The 14,563-nt window shown below is 45.7% G+C and overlaps 1 protein-coding gene across 2 annotated transcripts in view; it reads right to left on the bottom strand.

The window, feature by feature from the left end:
• Nucleotides 1–14,108, bottom strand: part of LRP3 (LDL receptor related protein 3) — a 113,205-nt gene extending 99,097 nt beyond the window's left edge. For both annotated transcript variants that reach the window (XM_085639511.1, XM_085639512.1), the window contains exon 1: nt 13,348–14,108. In XM_085639511.1, coding sequence (XP_085495637.1) covers nt 13,348–13,399 — 52 coding nt within the window. In that variant the 5' untranslated portion in view covers nt 13,400–14,108. The remainder of the gene's footprint in view (nt 1–13,347) is intronic.
• Between the last annotated feature and the right edge of the window lie 455 nt (nt 14,109–14,563).

Below are 14,563 nucleotides of genomic sequence, written 5' to 3'. Positions count from 1 at the left end.
TGAACGCTTTTCACAGGATTAGGATGATGAAAGACTGGGCAAAAAAATATATAGCTCCAATATATACCTTGCAGTGTGCATGCAGCTTTTTGATGCCAGTTAATAGCTCAATATTCTACGTTAGGATTTTGACTTATAAAGGACAAGTTACAAAAGGAGCTCTCTTACAGAAGCAGTAACCCACTGACCTATTTACATTATATGCGCTTTGTTATCTGCATGGTACACGTTCTTAGCAGCAGGTATTTTAACCCTTTGCGCTACCTTAGAATGACTCAAAACTTCCACAAGACAAACCTCCGGTCTCTTTCTAGAAAGGCGATTAATCACCAGAGTTATCTTGACATTTTAATTGATGTCTGAAAATTTCTGTAGGCCATGAACGCGGCAGCATTTGCTTTAAAAAAAATAATATACATTTTCGAAAGAAATGACGCCCCCACCCCAAGTCAACGCCCGGTGCGGTGGCACCGATCGCACCACCCTAGAGCCGGCCCTGAACGAAGGCACACCTGAGTAGGGTTGCCTATTGAATAGCAATAGATGGATAAGTAGATGAGCAAGGTAGGCTATCAGGGGCAGTTGGTTCTTAAACAAGGAATCCAAGGAGAAGAGGATGCACCAGGTACAGTCTACTGCACATATGTAAACAATAACAGAAGTTCAGAAGGCTAAAACACAGGAGGTGGTGGTACCCCTGGCAATGAGACAAGTCAGCTTGGGTACCATAAACTATTGTATACCTATACACACTTACGAGAGCAGAGGAAGGTCAGATGTGGTGCTATATAAACATGTAAGCATGCATAATAGCAGTGTGTATGAGTATTGGTTGAGGCAAATATAGCCATAAGGAAACCGAGCTCTGCAGATGGAGGGGGGGGGGGGGGGGGGGGGACCCTGACAAACAAGTCAGGATCATTCACAATTAGGAGGAACGTGTGGGTGGTGATTCCTATTGTACAGATGTAGAGTTCAATGAAGAGGCAAGTTGTCAACTCTATTCTAAATTGCAGTGGGGTTGGAGTAGTTCCTAATCCTATGAACACATATGGAGAGGGTCTGCCCTCTTATTTGCAGCCTAACAAAGTCCTGGTTTGAGTGTGTTGCTGATTACTGATGTTTTTAATTACTAAGCCATATATGTAGGGGTGCCACTTCTGACGGTCTTGTAAGCGATAAAGCTTCTCTTGCAACGGATGCAGGTGCGAGGAGGAGGTATATTTAGTTCTGGAATGAGGTGATGTTATTGAACTTAGGCCTTTGATGAGATGTGCTGCAGCATGTAGGAAGCCTTTCAGGGGACCACTATGGAGTCAGGGAAGCCACAGAGGAGGGCATTATCTTGGTTCAGGATCATGAGGACTAAGTCTTTGACTGATGTTCTAAAGTCTGATTTAGGGAGAAATGGTTTCACTTTCTTCAGAAAAGATAATTGGTACCATGAGGTCAGAGTTTTCTTAGTGATGTGTTCTTTGCAGGAGAGGTCAGTTTGGGTAGAGAATCAAAGTGATTTTGTGTTGGAAGTCATCCAGGTTGGGGGGGTGGTGGAGGAGAAGTAAAGCCGCCCAGGTTCCTTTCAAACAGCTGTGAGCTTCTTCACTGCTGTTGTCGAGCAAGGTCGCTCATTCTCTTATATCGCACACAAGACATGGAATGACCTCCTTCAGCACATCAGAGCCACCTCCTCACTTATTGAGTTCAACAAGAAGCTGAAGACCTGGCTCTTTGTATAAGCACCTTGGGTCCACAAACCTACTCACCATCCCAAGCGCCTGGGTACCCTCTTGGGTGGTAAGTGCAATACAAAGTTGAGTTGTATTTATATAGCACTTACTACCGCTGACAATTGCTTTAAAAGGTTTAAACTAAATCGGGGGCAGGGATTTTTCCTTATTGACTTCTTTTGAAGTAGATGGAATTTCAGCCATTTTTGGCTTCAAAAATCATGTCTCCAGTCTGAATCGAGCCTATGTTCAACTCTTACTCCAGTGATTTCTAGTATCTCCTTTTTTGAAGGAAGTCTTACTTGTCACAAGCATTCTTAGCTCACCCCTTTATTGAGAAATACATCTTTGAGCTCTGCAGTGCTGACCTACAGCTGGGATCTCTTTTGGAAAAGGTGATCACAAAATATCTGCCTCGCCATTTGAAGGAAAATAGTCTTTTGGGTGATCTGCGATTACGTTTTAGACCCCATCGCAGCACAGAAACCGCAATCGAAGACATGAGAAAAAAGTTACTGGGAGTCTTGGGCGAGGTGATTGCAAGTTTATAGGGTTTTGTTGACCAATCAGGTGCCTAGATTAATAGTATTTATGGGTTTATTTAAAAGGGAAAGGTTATAAATAGCTCTGCATCTTAAAAGTATTACACCCCTGTATTTTTTGCGTCCACATATTTGGCTGAATTTGAGGTTGCTTTACATGAGCATAAAGGAACCCGAACTGTGTGAGGAACAGATTGTGTTGCTTCTGTGTGACTGCTTTGAGGGTGGGGGAATACCCATGTCCTCCACAGGCACTATCCCTATGCAATGCCCTACTTTCCCTTCCACATACCCCCCATCTCCCCCACCACGTAGACAGAAGAGCCATGAGGAGAAGATCGCAGAAACAAACAATCTGGGGATGTGCAGCAAGTTATATATGGGACACCCGTGAGGAATGGGTTGTGGGGCAGTCAAGATAATCTTCATGCTTCCATAGATATGATTTCTTATTTCCAGAGGACGGGGTCAGAATCGTAAGTGGAAATGGATGCTCTAAATGTTGGTGCTATACTTACAGAATCTGCTCTACAGTCAAGCTCCTTCTGAAGTCTAGGGCCTGGACCAGCCTTGCCTGAGAATTCGGGCACGGACATGAACTCAACATGGGTCACGATGGCTCCAAATGTTCTTCCAATATTACCATTCTTCTTAGTCATACATCCAAAATCCTGTAAAGGCTACAACATATACAAAACAATTTCTGCAGGACTTGTCTTTAGTCATCATAAGTTCGAACTTCTTTCAGGTAACTCAAGTATTGCATCCAATAATGTATTATCAATCATAGGATCTTATATCTATCTCAGCCACTTTGTTTGGCACAAAGATTTTCACAGGATAAACCTTCCCCAAACTTTGCTCTGCCTCTCCAAAATGGTTTTTAGTTCCCCGGTTTTAGGGGGATAAGTTCATAGGTCGAGAAAATGGAAAAATCTCCCCCGAAGTATGAAAAATGAACCCAGCCTGCTTAAGTAAGGTTAATGAATTGTCACTACCCCCTGAACTGCACAATAAACACTTCTCATCCAGAACAACTCTGAGGAACGTCTCTGCTAAGACTCCCCAACCCCCTGCCGACCCCCACCTCTCCCTCCCCTCACCACGAAACCATTCCCCACAACTAACCAGCAAAACCGACCCTCAGTCTATGCCTCATAACTCTCACATTCCATCATCACCCAAGAAGCTGCTGTCTGAACTACGACTAGAGTTCTCATAACACATGTCTACAGCTTACCACAGGGGCAACATAGGGACCTTGGACACTGCAAGCCACACGCTCACTGACAGGCTCTCTCCTTCCCCAGACTGTCCGTCCCAGGACATCCGGAACCTAAACTCCCCTACCCCTCCCACTCTGAATTTGACTCAAAGACTTGCTCTGATGGAAAGTCAACTAGAGATTGCAATTCAGGGCATAAACAAAATCTTATTGAACGTCACCACACATCTGGAGCCTACCCAACGCTCACACCCTAGACCCTCAGACACCAACATTCAGCACTCAATCATTCCAAGGCACAGGGTCACAGTTGGAACACAACCCCATTTTTAAACCAGCCTCAGAGACCCAAAAGAACAAGCTCCGCAATGTCCATGAGAGAGGCGACTGATTTTGCCAACTCCTATGACTCTTCTACAACTGTCAACACCAGCCTCCAAGATCCAGGTTATCACTGGATTTGGGAGAGACAGCATCACACCTAGAACATTGAGACCACCAGTCTTCCACATCAATATACCCATGGCTCCTCCCACGAAGAAACTTAAAAACAAGCGGACGACCAACAGCATGCTTATTAACTGCAGATCTGCAACTAAACACGCAACAGAACTGGCAGAAACCATCCTCACCTATGACAGTGACATCACGTTTATCACAGAAACCTGGTTGAATGACTCCTCCTCCCCAATCATTGACAAAACCCTATACTGCCACCTCCTCTACCATCGGCCAGGTAACACTCCCACATTCGGAGAACACCTCTCCGACTTGATAACACACTGCTAACTCTTGGACTCCAACAACATAATACTAGGAGACCTCAACCTCCATTGGAATGATGAAAATAATGCTCTAATCCAATCCACAAATGAACTTCTACTCAATAAAAATCTTGTCCAACATTGCATAGAGCAAACCCATAACAGAGGTTCAATCCTAGACGCCAATATAGCACACTAAGATACAGTTACTATCGATCACATCCTTCCTGCTGACTGGTCAGACCACCACATCATTCTCTTTCACATCAACAAAACAACCCACTGCCCACCTAATACACAGAAAACCCTGCGTTGGGCGAGAAATCTAAGACAGATTCCCCTTGCCGAACTGGAAGAAAGGGTACGATCACTCCTTCCCCACACCTCAAGCGACCTCTCTACAACTGAACTTACCTCACACTACAATGCGAAAATGACATCCATACTGGACCAAGTAGCTCTCTTGAAACAAAAAAAGAGTCAGGAACATTCCATCGAGATCTTGGTTCAACACAGAACTAAACTCTGAAGGAAGACAACTCTGAGCTGCAGAAAGGCTTTGGCGGAAAAACCTGTCCCCAATCCACCATAACCAACTCAAAACAGAATGCAGGAAATACAAAAAACACATCAAGAATGAAAAATCTACCTTCTTCTGTGGTGAGTTAGACAATGCCAAAAATCGTCCCAAAGAACTCTTCAATCTCATTAGACAGCAAACATCCAAGCCTCCCTCTACTTCAGTACAGGCCTCCAAAGACCCGTGTGACAACTTTGCTATTTTCTTTAACGAGATAATCACTAAGATTGAGCTCTCCCTAGATGTACACCTCCAGGCATCCAACGAAAGCCCACCCTCATGCAAAGAAGGAAACAACCCACCTCTGCACCCCTGCAACAACTGGAAGTCTTTCAACCCCATCTCCGAAGCAGAAATCATTGCATTGATCAGCAGGTCCAAACCCTCCTCACACATAGCAGACCCTATTCCTGCCCAACTGGCAACAAATCTCAACCTCACCCTAGCCCCTCTCTGGACCAAGATCATAAATAGCTCCCTGAGAACCAGAGTCATGCCAGATTGTCTTAAAATCGGCCAAGTTATGACATTACTAAAAAAAACAGGCTCTGACCCAAACAACCCCAATAACTTCAGGCCCGTCTCCAATCTCCTATTCTTAGCCAAAATCCTGGAAAAATGTGTTCTTCTCCAACTTAACCAACACATTGACAACAACAACCTTCTAGACTCTAACCACTCCGGCTTCAGAAAAGGATGCAGCACAGAGACAGCAATCGTGAATGTCATAGATTAGGTCTACAAATCACTCGATTCAGACCGTTGCTGTCTACTCGTACTCCTTGACCTTTCAGAAGCGTTTGACACAGTCGACCACTAATTGCTCATTAATGTACTCCGTGAAAGGATTGGAGTAGACAAGGTGGTCCTACAACGGTTTACCTCTTCCTTCTGAACCGTTCCCAACTATTAAAAATTAAAACCTTCACGTCTGACCTACTCCCAATAACCAGGGTCGTCTACATGGAGCCTCTCAACGACATACTCAAAAAAGCCCAACATCCCCTTCCACCTCAATGCAGACGACACGTAGATCTACCTAGACATACAGAGACTAAACGTCACTCTAAGAGAAGTCCAACACTGGCTATCCCTCAACCACCTGAAACTCAACCAGGATAAGCCGGAAATCCTTCTCTTATCCAACAAAGAGCAGTCCCCCTAAGTCACTGAATGGCTAAAAACCATTGATGCTCTTAACTGCAATGTCACCTTGGCCGACTCCGTAAAATCCCTGGATCCAAACTTAAACATGGACAAGCATATCAAGAACACCGCAGAGAGCGCATTCTTCAATCTAAAAATTACTCAACAAAGTCCTACCCTTCATCCCTCCCAATGACCTTAAACAGGCTACACAATCCCTGGTTCTTTCCAGATTGGACTACGGGAATGCAACCCTCACAGGTACGGCAAAATCTCACTTAGCTCCCCTCAGATCAACTCTAAATGCAGCTGCCAGGATGGTCACTGGAGTAAAGAAATACAACCACATCTCTCCCTTTCTAAGAGTGCTAAAATGGCTCCCAATCGAAATGCGTTCCAAATTCATAACTGCTTGTCTCACACACAAAGCTCTGCAAATTGGCAAACCTGCCTACCTGGCTTCCAAACTCAAGAAGGCCGGCTAGACAAGAAACCTCAGGAGCACTAACACTCTACTTCTCATTCCTCCGAAAATTCGCAAACAAAAAACCCTATCACGCTATTTCTCTGGAAATGAGCTTAAAAACTGGAACGCCATCCCAGTCCATATCAGGACTAAGCCCTCCTTCAAAAACTAGCTCCAAGACCTCTTCCTCAACTAAACTCATCCGAATAAATAGCTGCCGCCCAAGGAGGAACCTTACCCAGCACTGTAAATCATCACTTTGATAAGAAGGCTTTTACATCACCTCCCATTTGACTCGCTCCAGTGACCCCCCACCCCAAACAAGATTCGCCATGAGTAAATGTTGTCTATTGAAATACTTTGTGTTCAACTGCATCTCGATAAATGTTGCAAAGCGCTCTGATACCTTCAGGTCTGGCCAGCACTATATAAAACTCTTAAATAAATTAATTAAAAACGTGTTTTTTTTTGTTTTTTTTAAATAAGTGTATTTGCAATGTCTCCTTTGCTCTAGTATCTGCGAATGACTTTATAGTGCGAACGGGGCTCTAATGAGGTGCATTTTTGTGCTAAACAATACTTCTTGATACAACAGAATCAACTACACCTTAGCTTGTAGGCATGCTTGACACCAAAGGAGCCATGGTACTTTGAAATGTCTCCAAGGGCACCTCCAAAATCTTTCATATCGCTCAAACTTATGCCAAGCCCTGCCTCCTGGCTTGCAGAGGAAAAGACTTTGCAGGCCAAACCAAGCACATGCACATTCTGGGTATGCATGAACATAGCAAGAACTGCTTTTGTCTTATGAAGTACCTGGAGCCACTTCAATTTGCAAAGAAAACAATGAGGTCTTTACCACTGAGATATCCGCAGTGAAGGTTACAGCTCCACCTCGACCACCTTTTACGGGATAAGGACAGTCTACTAACTATTTCTGAGGTTGAAGGACCAGCTACCTTTGACACTCAATGTTTTACGTAAAGAGGTGGAAGAAATGTCTTGATTAAAACTTTGTTTACTGAATACGGATCCTCTTTATGACTAGGTACTTTGACTTACATTTGGTTTGAAAACATTTAATTTGAAATTAAGCTATTCTTTCCTAAATTATATTTTGAGATCATGTAAATTAATACGATCACTCTATTCCTAGAATATTTGGGGAAAGATGCTTGTCCTAGATCTTCAGCACAATGGTCATCAGCAAACCATAAAGTTTAGAAAACACACAACTTCTGGGTATTAATATTGTGTATGTTCTGTTGTTGTTGTAAAAGTAAAGAGGGTTTGCAAAAAAAAGAAATAAGCATTCAGCAAAAAAAAAAAATTTTGTCTTTCAACAAATAATTTTCTTTAAAAATACTCAATACCACCTTGCCCTCAATTTAATTCATCCAGTGGCAGCCAGCACGAATCTGAGGTGGCGGGGGGATAAGAGGGTGTAAAAAAAAAGAAAAAGACACTTACCTCCTCGCAGCTCTCTCCCACGTCGTCTCCCCTTCGTCAGCTCAACAGGAAGCAGTCAGGCTCCCCTACACCAATCACAATGCTGCAATGCGGCGTTGTGATTAGTCTAAGAGCTGTAGTTCAGCGCTCAGGCAAGGACTAAGGCCCTGGGCATGTTCTCCAGCTGTAATGCAGCCTGGGTGGGGAACATGCTAAGTGCGCATGACAGTTTGGCCGGCCCGAGAAGGCCGGCTAAAGCATCATACATGCTTCAGTGTGCCAACCACTCCTTCCTTGCCCTGCGAGCAGAGCAGCCCCACCCCCGTGCTGCCGCAGCAGGAACAAATAAAATGATAATAACATCAAGTTATTATCATTTTATTTTTCCCTTTCCTGCACTGCTGCCACACAGTGGGGTGACAGTCCTCCATCTTAGCGGAGGAGCCGCCACTGAATTCATCAAAATTTTTTTTTTTAAATAACGTACGTTGGTTAATACAGCTTCACACTCAACAGGTTTCCGTAGCTGCTGTACTCTGCAGCTGGAAGCGCAACCCTCAAGCCCCAAGAGCTACCAAAGAACCAAGCCACAGGTTTGCAGGCTTTTCTAGCCATCAATTTGCTACACCGAGACTGGCCTTTGCAAGCAAAGGTGTGGCCAACTGAGGGGCTTCTGAGCAACCCGCATGTAGAAGTCAACAGTCCGGGGACGGGCTGAAATTATCAATAGGCAGCTGCAGCAGTAGAAATACAACAAGGCACAAATCTAACTCCACTTGAAATCTACCATCATGCCAGCTCATTTATAGGCACTGTAGAAGTGAGTGCCCTGTTTTTGTAGGTTTTCATCGTGCAAGATCAGAACGAGAAGCGAATATGATACAAACTCTCGATAGGAAGTCAACATTCTTCTAAATTTCTTTTACAGATACTTTATTCTCTTTTACTTTGATTGGGGAAGGGGGCAGGATGTGTGCGTGTGGCAGGGGGGTATTCATGCCAGAAAAAAATTGTGGTTCTTACAACTCCAGTCAAAATAATCCTCTACTTTTCATCTTCTGTTAAATGCTTTTGTTTTCTCAAAATTACCAGTCAGGACATTATTACATTTAAATTGCACTACCAGTGATCTTCAGAGTTTCAACCTGGGACACTGCAGCTAAAACCAGCCTCTGCACCGGACATCGATACAGTCATTCCTGCCAGCTACAGGTTCGCAAGGCAAGACCGTCAGCACAAGCCCAGAGTCACCATCATATTCAAAGACACCATCAGCTGCAACACCTACACAGACATACCCAGCAGCTACATGGAACACCGTACGTTCAAGATACAAATCACAGCCAACCACTCCCTGGACGGAAGGGACCACCAGGATCCTGCACCCATTTCTCCAGCAACATCACAGACTTAATTTCACTCCTCATCATCTATGCCAGTGCTTTTACCCTGTTCTGAGATCTTAACTTTCACCTAGAAGAATGCACTGACCCAAGCTCTATGGACCTTCGAGAAAACCTCGAAATTCTCAGCCTCACCAGTACGCTACCAAACCGGCCCACACCATCCGACACTTATTGGACCTTATAAGAAACATCACAATCAACAAGCTAGCAAACATCACCTTGACCACGCCCTCATCAGTACCAGCACATCGAGCCTACGCCAACACAGACCTACCACCACTGTACCAGCCCACCCCCACCGTAGCTGTAAAAGCATCAAAGAAGAGGACTGAGCTTCTGCCCTCTCTGCACACTGGCCGGAGCACACCAGCAACTTACCGAAAGTCATCAAGAACCTCAACAGCTCGATCACTACATACGCCAACACCCTGGCTCCCATCAAGCTCAACCCAACAGCTTTTATGGAAAAGGAGCACCTGAGAGAGGTCTGAGAGCGAGTGTTGCGGAGCGAAGGGTCACAGGAAGAAGTCTGATGGAGGTGGGAGAACCATAATGTGTACAGCTCCCCCATGAGTCCCACTTCAAGGGATCAGTTTACAAATTGTAGTTTGGAGGCAGCGTAAAACAATATTTATATAGATGGGTAGGTATGAATAATGGGAAGATCCCACTTAGGGTACTAAGTGTCACCACTTACAAGTGAAGCCTCAAAAATACTAAATGTTCTCTTCCCATTCCTCATGAATAACCTACATTAGTTGTGTTGCCTACTTACTAATGTACAGCAATTCAGTTCTATGTAGTGTGTCTGTTCTAAATGTTCCAGCTCAAAAACAATCCACAACACTAACAAGTGTTCCCTCATCAAATAAATGTGTGCATTGCTTTTTGTACCCATGGCACATGAGCACAGCTGATGAGTGTGAGCTGGAATTGGTCTACTATAAACACACAAGTACTCAAACAATCCATAACACTACACTCACACTGATACACTTCACATGAATGAAAGAGAGGGAAACAAAATTATCTATAAGATACAGAGTAGAGTACAGACACATGCATACTACACCCAACACTTGACATTTCTTCTTTCCTGGGCATCCAGTTTGGACGCCTTCCTAGTCTTCCAGTGGCGCCTTTCCTGTGTGGGCCCTTTACGACTAGGAAGGGCCATGGGCCAGAATCTCTGCATCTTCACTTTCCTCTCACTGCTATCCTCTTCTAAATGCATCTTTCTATTCTATTACTTACACTACTATTTACTTCCACAGCACTAACACAATATCAGCACTACTAGTCCAGGGAGCATCCGATACCCTTAATGTCACTGCCACTGGCTGCTCAGATTGACTTCATAGAGCACTTGTCTTGGATGTCTGTTGTCAATGCAGGACTGTGGAGATGTTCCTTTGTTTTTCCTGAGTGAATCCCTTAGATATTTACAGAGGCTAACACAAATAAAGCTATGACACACACGTTTAGGGATTTTGGTTGTTATTTTACTGCTTAGCAATTCAAATTCGCCACTACAATTCTCATTTAAGGACACAAAACCCTCACCCACAGAGGTGGCATGCTTCTTCATTTGGGTTTTGTTCTCACTCTGGTCTTTCTTCACGCCAGGATGGGATTCTAACTAGAAGTGAAGTGCTTTAGACAGATGGTGATACTAATAATACAGTGCTATCCGTAACATACAGGATGGTTTATGGGAGTAGGGTGGCCCATATGTGAATTAAACTACATAGAGGCAGAATCTGATGTTTTATTTCGGTTTCCCTGTGGTAAAGTTAACACAATGTGGGAAATAGATGAAGGCAACAATCTCTCATGTAGGTCAAAACTTTTCAGCCACTTAGTAAACTCCAAGCAGTCTCAGAATTTCTGCAGGACCAAATTCCCATCTACGGTACCCACTATCAACCTACCCGTGTAGGTGTCACATGCAGCGTGGTCTCTGTAGGGTGCATTAAGTGCAATCAATATTTTATACATTTTAAAAATCCAGATGTAGTGTTATCAATCTGGATCAAAGCCCTAATCTATGTTAAATGGGGCAACATAGACGAGGATAGCAACAGATTCACCCTACCGACACTTTGGTCATCGTAGAGCAGAATCCGGTTTATTCACTCAATTGGAAGCATCAAGATCCGCCTCCAACGTAGGCAATTATGGCTGCTTGTAGCCAGTGAATGAACATGAGCATCTCGTCACCACTCTTGGGTGGGCCCAATTGGCAATTTCCCCGGGCTGCCTCACACCATTGGAGGACTACGGTTTGTCTTTCTGTCACTCCTGGGCATTTAATGGGGCTGCCAATAACTGGTGCATGACCACCAGTTGCTCCTCGGAGAACCCAAAGGGGCATTTATCTTAGCTGTTTATTAACAGAGCAGGACGTGCCGATTCTCTTTCAATCCTGAGGTAGACCCTAACAAACGAATTCTGAAGCTGGTCTTGCTCTGTTAATTCTCAATGAGAAATCGGTGAATGTTATCAATACAAGCCGAGCATTAAGCCACAGCCTCCTTGATTTGTGACTTTCCAAACGATTTGCTTTGTTTGTGTAGATTATTTGTGGGCTTGAACACCCCTTTGTGACCTAGGCTGCTTTTAACCAGCAAATGCATGAGGTTTATCCCTCTGTCACTCATGGGTGTACTCGAAAGACTATTCATTCAGACTGTTTTTTCTTGTGGGCTCCTAGAGCATCATTAACAACTGGGGCTTGAAAGCTGTGATGGCCCAAGGCTTGAAAGCTGTGATGGCCCAGGGCTTGAAAGCTGTGATGGCCCAGGGGAGGGCTTGAAAGCTGTGATGGCCCAGGGATTGAAAGCTGTGATGGCCCAGGGGAGGGCTTGAAAGCTGTGATGGCCCAGGGATTGAAAGCTGTGATGGCCCAGGGCTTGCTCATCTTAAACACTTGAGCGGATGGGTGAGCCCCGCAGAGTTTCTACTCTAGCTGCGTGAGCTGGTGCTCTCCTGAGAGTTCTATTTGGTCCGATCACTCTTCAATAAGTCCTAAAAAGCAATTACCAGGGCAGTGTTTCTCCTGGGGGTTGCACTCTGACATTCTTGGATGGACTCGGCTCATTGCTACGGCTGGCTGCATACAGACCATGTCTGAGGGTCACCCTGGGACTTCATAAGAGCATCTGGCACGACTGCTTGTATCCAGCACATGAAGTGTGCTGCTTCTCTGTCGCTCCTGAGTTGGTACCTGTCAGACCTGCACAGTCATGTAGTATGATAAATTACTGTAAAGTACATGGGTTCCATCTCTAGCTCTTCTGCCCACTATTATTGGTCTTGGTGCAATGGCCTAAGACAGGATAAGAGCAACACTTTGGCTACTCAAGCACAGCACCAAAACCCTCCCCAACTGGCCACACTGCACCTCAAAACACTTCCAACAAAGCCCTTCCCCACGCAGTGGAGCGCTACCTGCCTGCACCTAATGCACTTCAGTACTGCGTCAGAGTAGTTAAGTACTACACATAACTGCAATCTATTGTAAGTCTGCGCATAGGAGGATGAACCAGGCCCGCAGCAGCCGAGGGTTAGCTGCAGGGAGTTGTGAAGCGCTCATATAATACACCAGTTGGTTCTCACCACTGCAGAGGACGATGAGGTGCACAAATGACGTAATGTACACATATACGTACACACACAAGTTATGTAAACACACATATGGCTGCTCAAAGCAGCAGACGAGAGTGGGATGCTGCTTAAAACCCGCTCTACACACATGTAGGTAGTCACCTCAACAGAGGCAGGTGGGTAAGTCATGTTATTATGCCCCTGACGTCTCATCGAGGCAGAGGGAGGAAGCAGCAGTAAACAGCCCACTGTAAACACAAAGGTGGGCACAGCAGCACGGAAAATAGGATCGGGAAAACTACAAACACACACCAAGAACTCGCCAAACCAAAAGGAAGCAGACTTGCTGAGAGCGACCCAGTGCAAACACACAGAAATATAGGTGCACCGCTGGAAGGTGACCCAGGCCAGTGCACACAGGTAGGTAGGTACTCACCACAGCAGAGAAGGGTGAGCCGCAGGACTCTGCACAGGGGGAGGCTCTCCATGCTGGGGGGTCGCCAGTCTGCCGGGAAGCGCCGGGGAGGGGCGGCGGGACATGAACAGCTCTATTGTCCGGCGGCGGCTGTGCACAGCGTCGGGGAGCGCACGAAGAACGAGGCGGACGCTGCACCCGGCAGCGCACGGCTCCGACCCCGGGCTCATGAGGTGAGCAGCGCCGGGCACCCCGGATCATTGGCTGCAGCTGTGCCTGGCCCGGTTACGCCACCGCCGCGCGGCCTCGGTCCCGGCAGCTGCCCGCAGAAGGATGGAGCCGGCTCGGCAGGTTTGCTCGACACCCCCACACATCCCAGGGCCCGACGGAGGGGCAAAGCCGGCTGCTGGAGGGGTCAGCATCGAAGGAGCTCCGTGCTCGGCTCCCGCAGACCTGCCAGCGGCTTCCTCGGATGTGCGTCTCCTTGCCGCGCCTCTTCCGTGTGTTACAGTCTCCTCGTTACCTGCCTCCAATTGATCATATCGGCCCCTGGGCGGTGCTTTTTCTTTCACCCCTCTCTCATGCTGCCCCCTTTTCTATCTGGCTCGTCTTGTTTTCTACGATGCAGCTGTTTCTGCTGCTGGTTTCCCTTTTCTGTCTCCACGGTCCTCCTCCACAAAACCGTCTCTCCAGAGCCCCTGTATTTTCCTTTTGTTTATCACGGCTCCCCCAGCGCGCCCTCTCCCAGTGCGTTCCTTCCTGCTCTCCACCTCCTGAGCGGCGAGGTGTCCCCGCCTCCTTCTCCCAGAGGTTCCCTCCACTCCTGCACAGGTTGGAGCAGCAATGCTACTGCTGGATTAAGTCATGTGGCCACCTCGGTGCTGTGCAGGAACATTGTCAATGTTAATCAAAACAAGCACAAAGGGTCGTCCAAACAAACCCGAGAGAACCCAGATTCAGAAAAAAGAATCCAAAACAAACCTAACCTAGATAACATGCTTTAGTGTCTTAGGTGAAGAACATTAGGCGGAGATGACGATTTCATGTATTTGTTTTTTCCTTATTTTTAGTTGTCTAACCAGAATATTATAGATTTGTGGACCATTCCAATCAAATCAAGTTTATTTGCATAGTTAATTAAAACCATTGCATACCGATAAAACCAAATCAAGTACTTCAAAATGTAAAAATTTAAAAACGTCTCAAAACAGCTCAAAAAACGATTAACATTTTTAAG

This window comes from Triturus cristatus, chromosome 12 (assembly GCF_964204655.1).
Source record: "Triturus cristatus chromosome 12, aTriCri1.1, whole genome shotgun sequence".
In the NCBI taxonomy this organism is placed as follows: domain Eukaryota; kingdom Metazoa; phylum Chordata; class Amphibia; order Caudata; family Salamandridae; genus Triturus; species Triturus cristatus.
The sequence above is the reverse complement of the archived record's forward strand: the minus strand, read 5'-3'. Positions and strand labels throughout refer to the sequence as shown.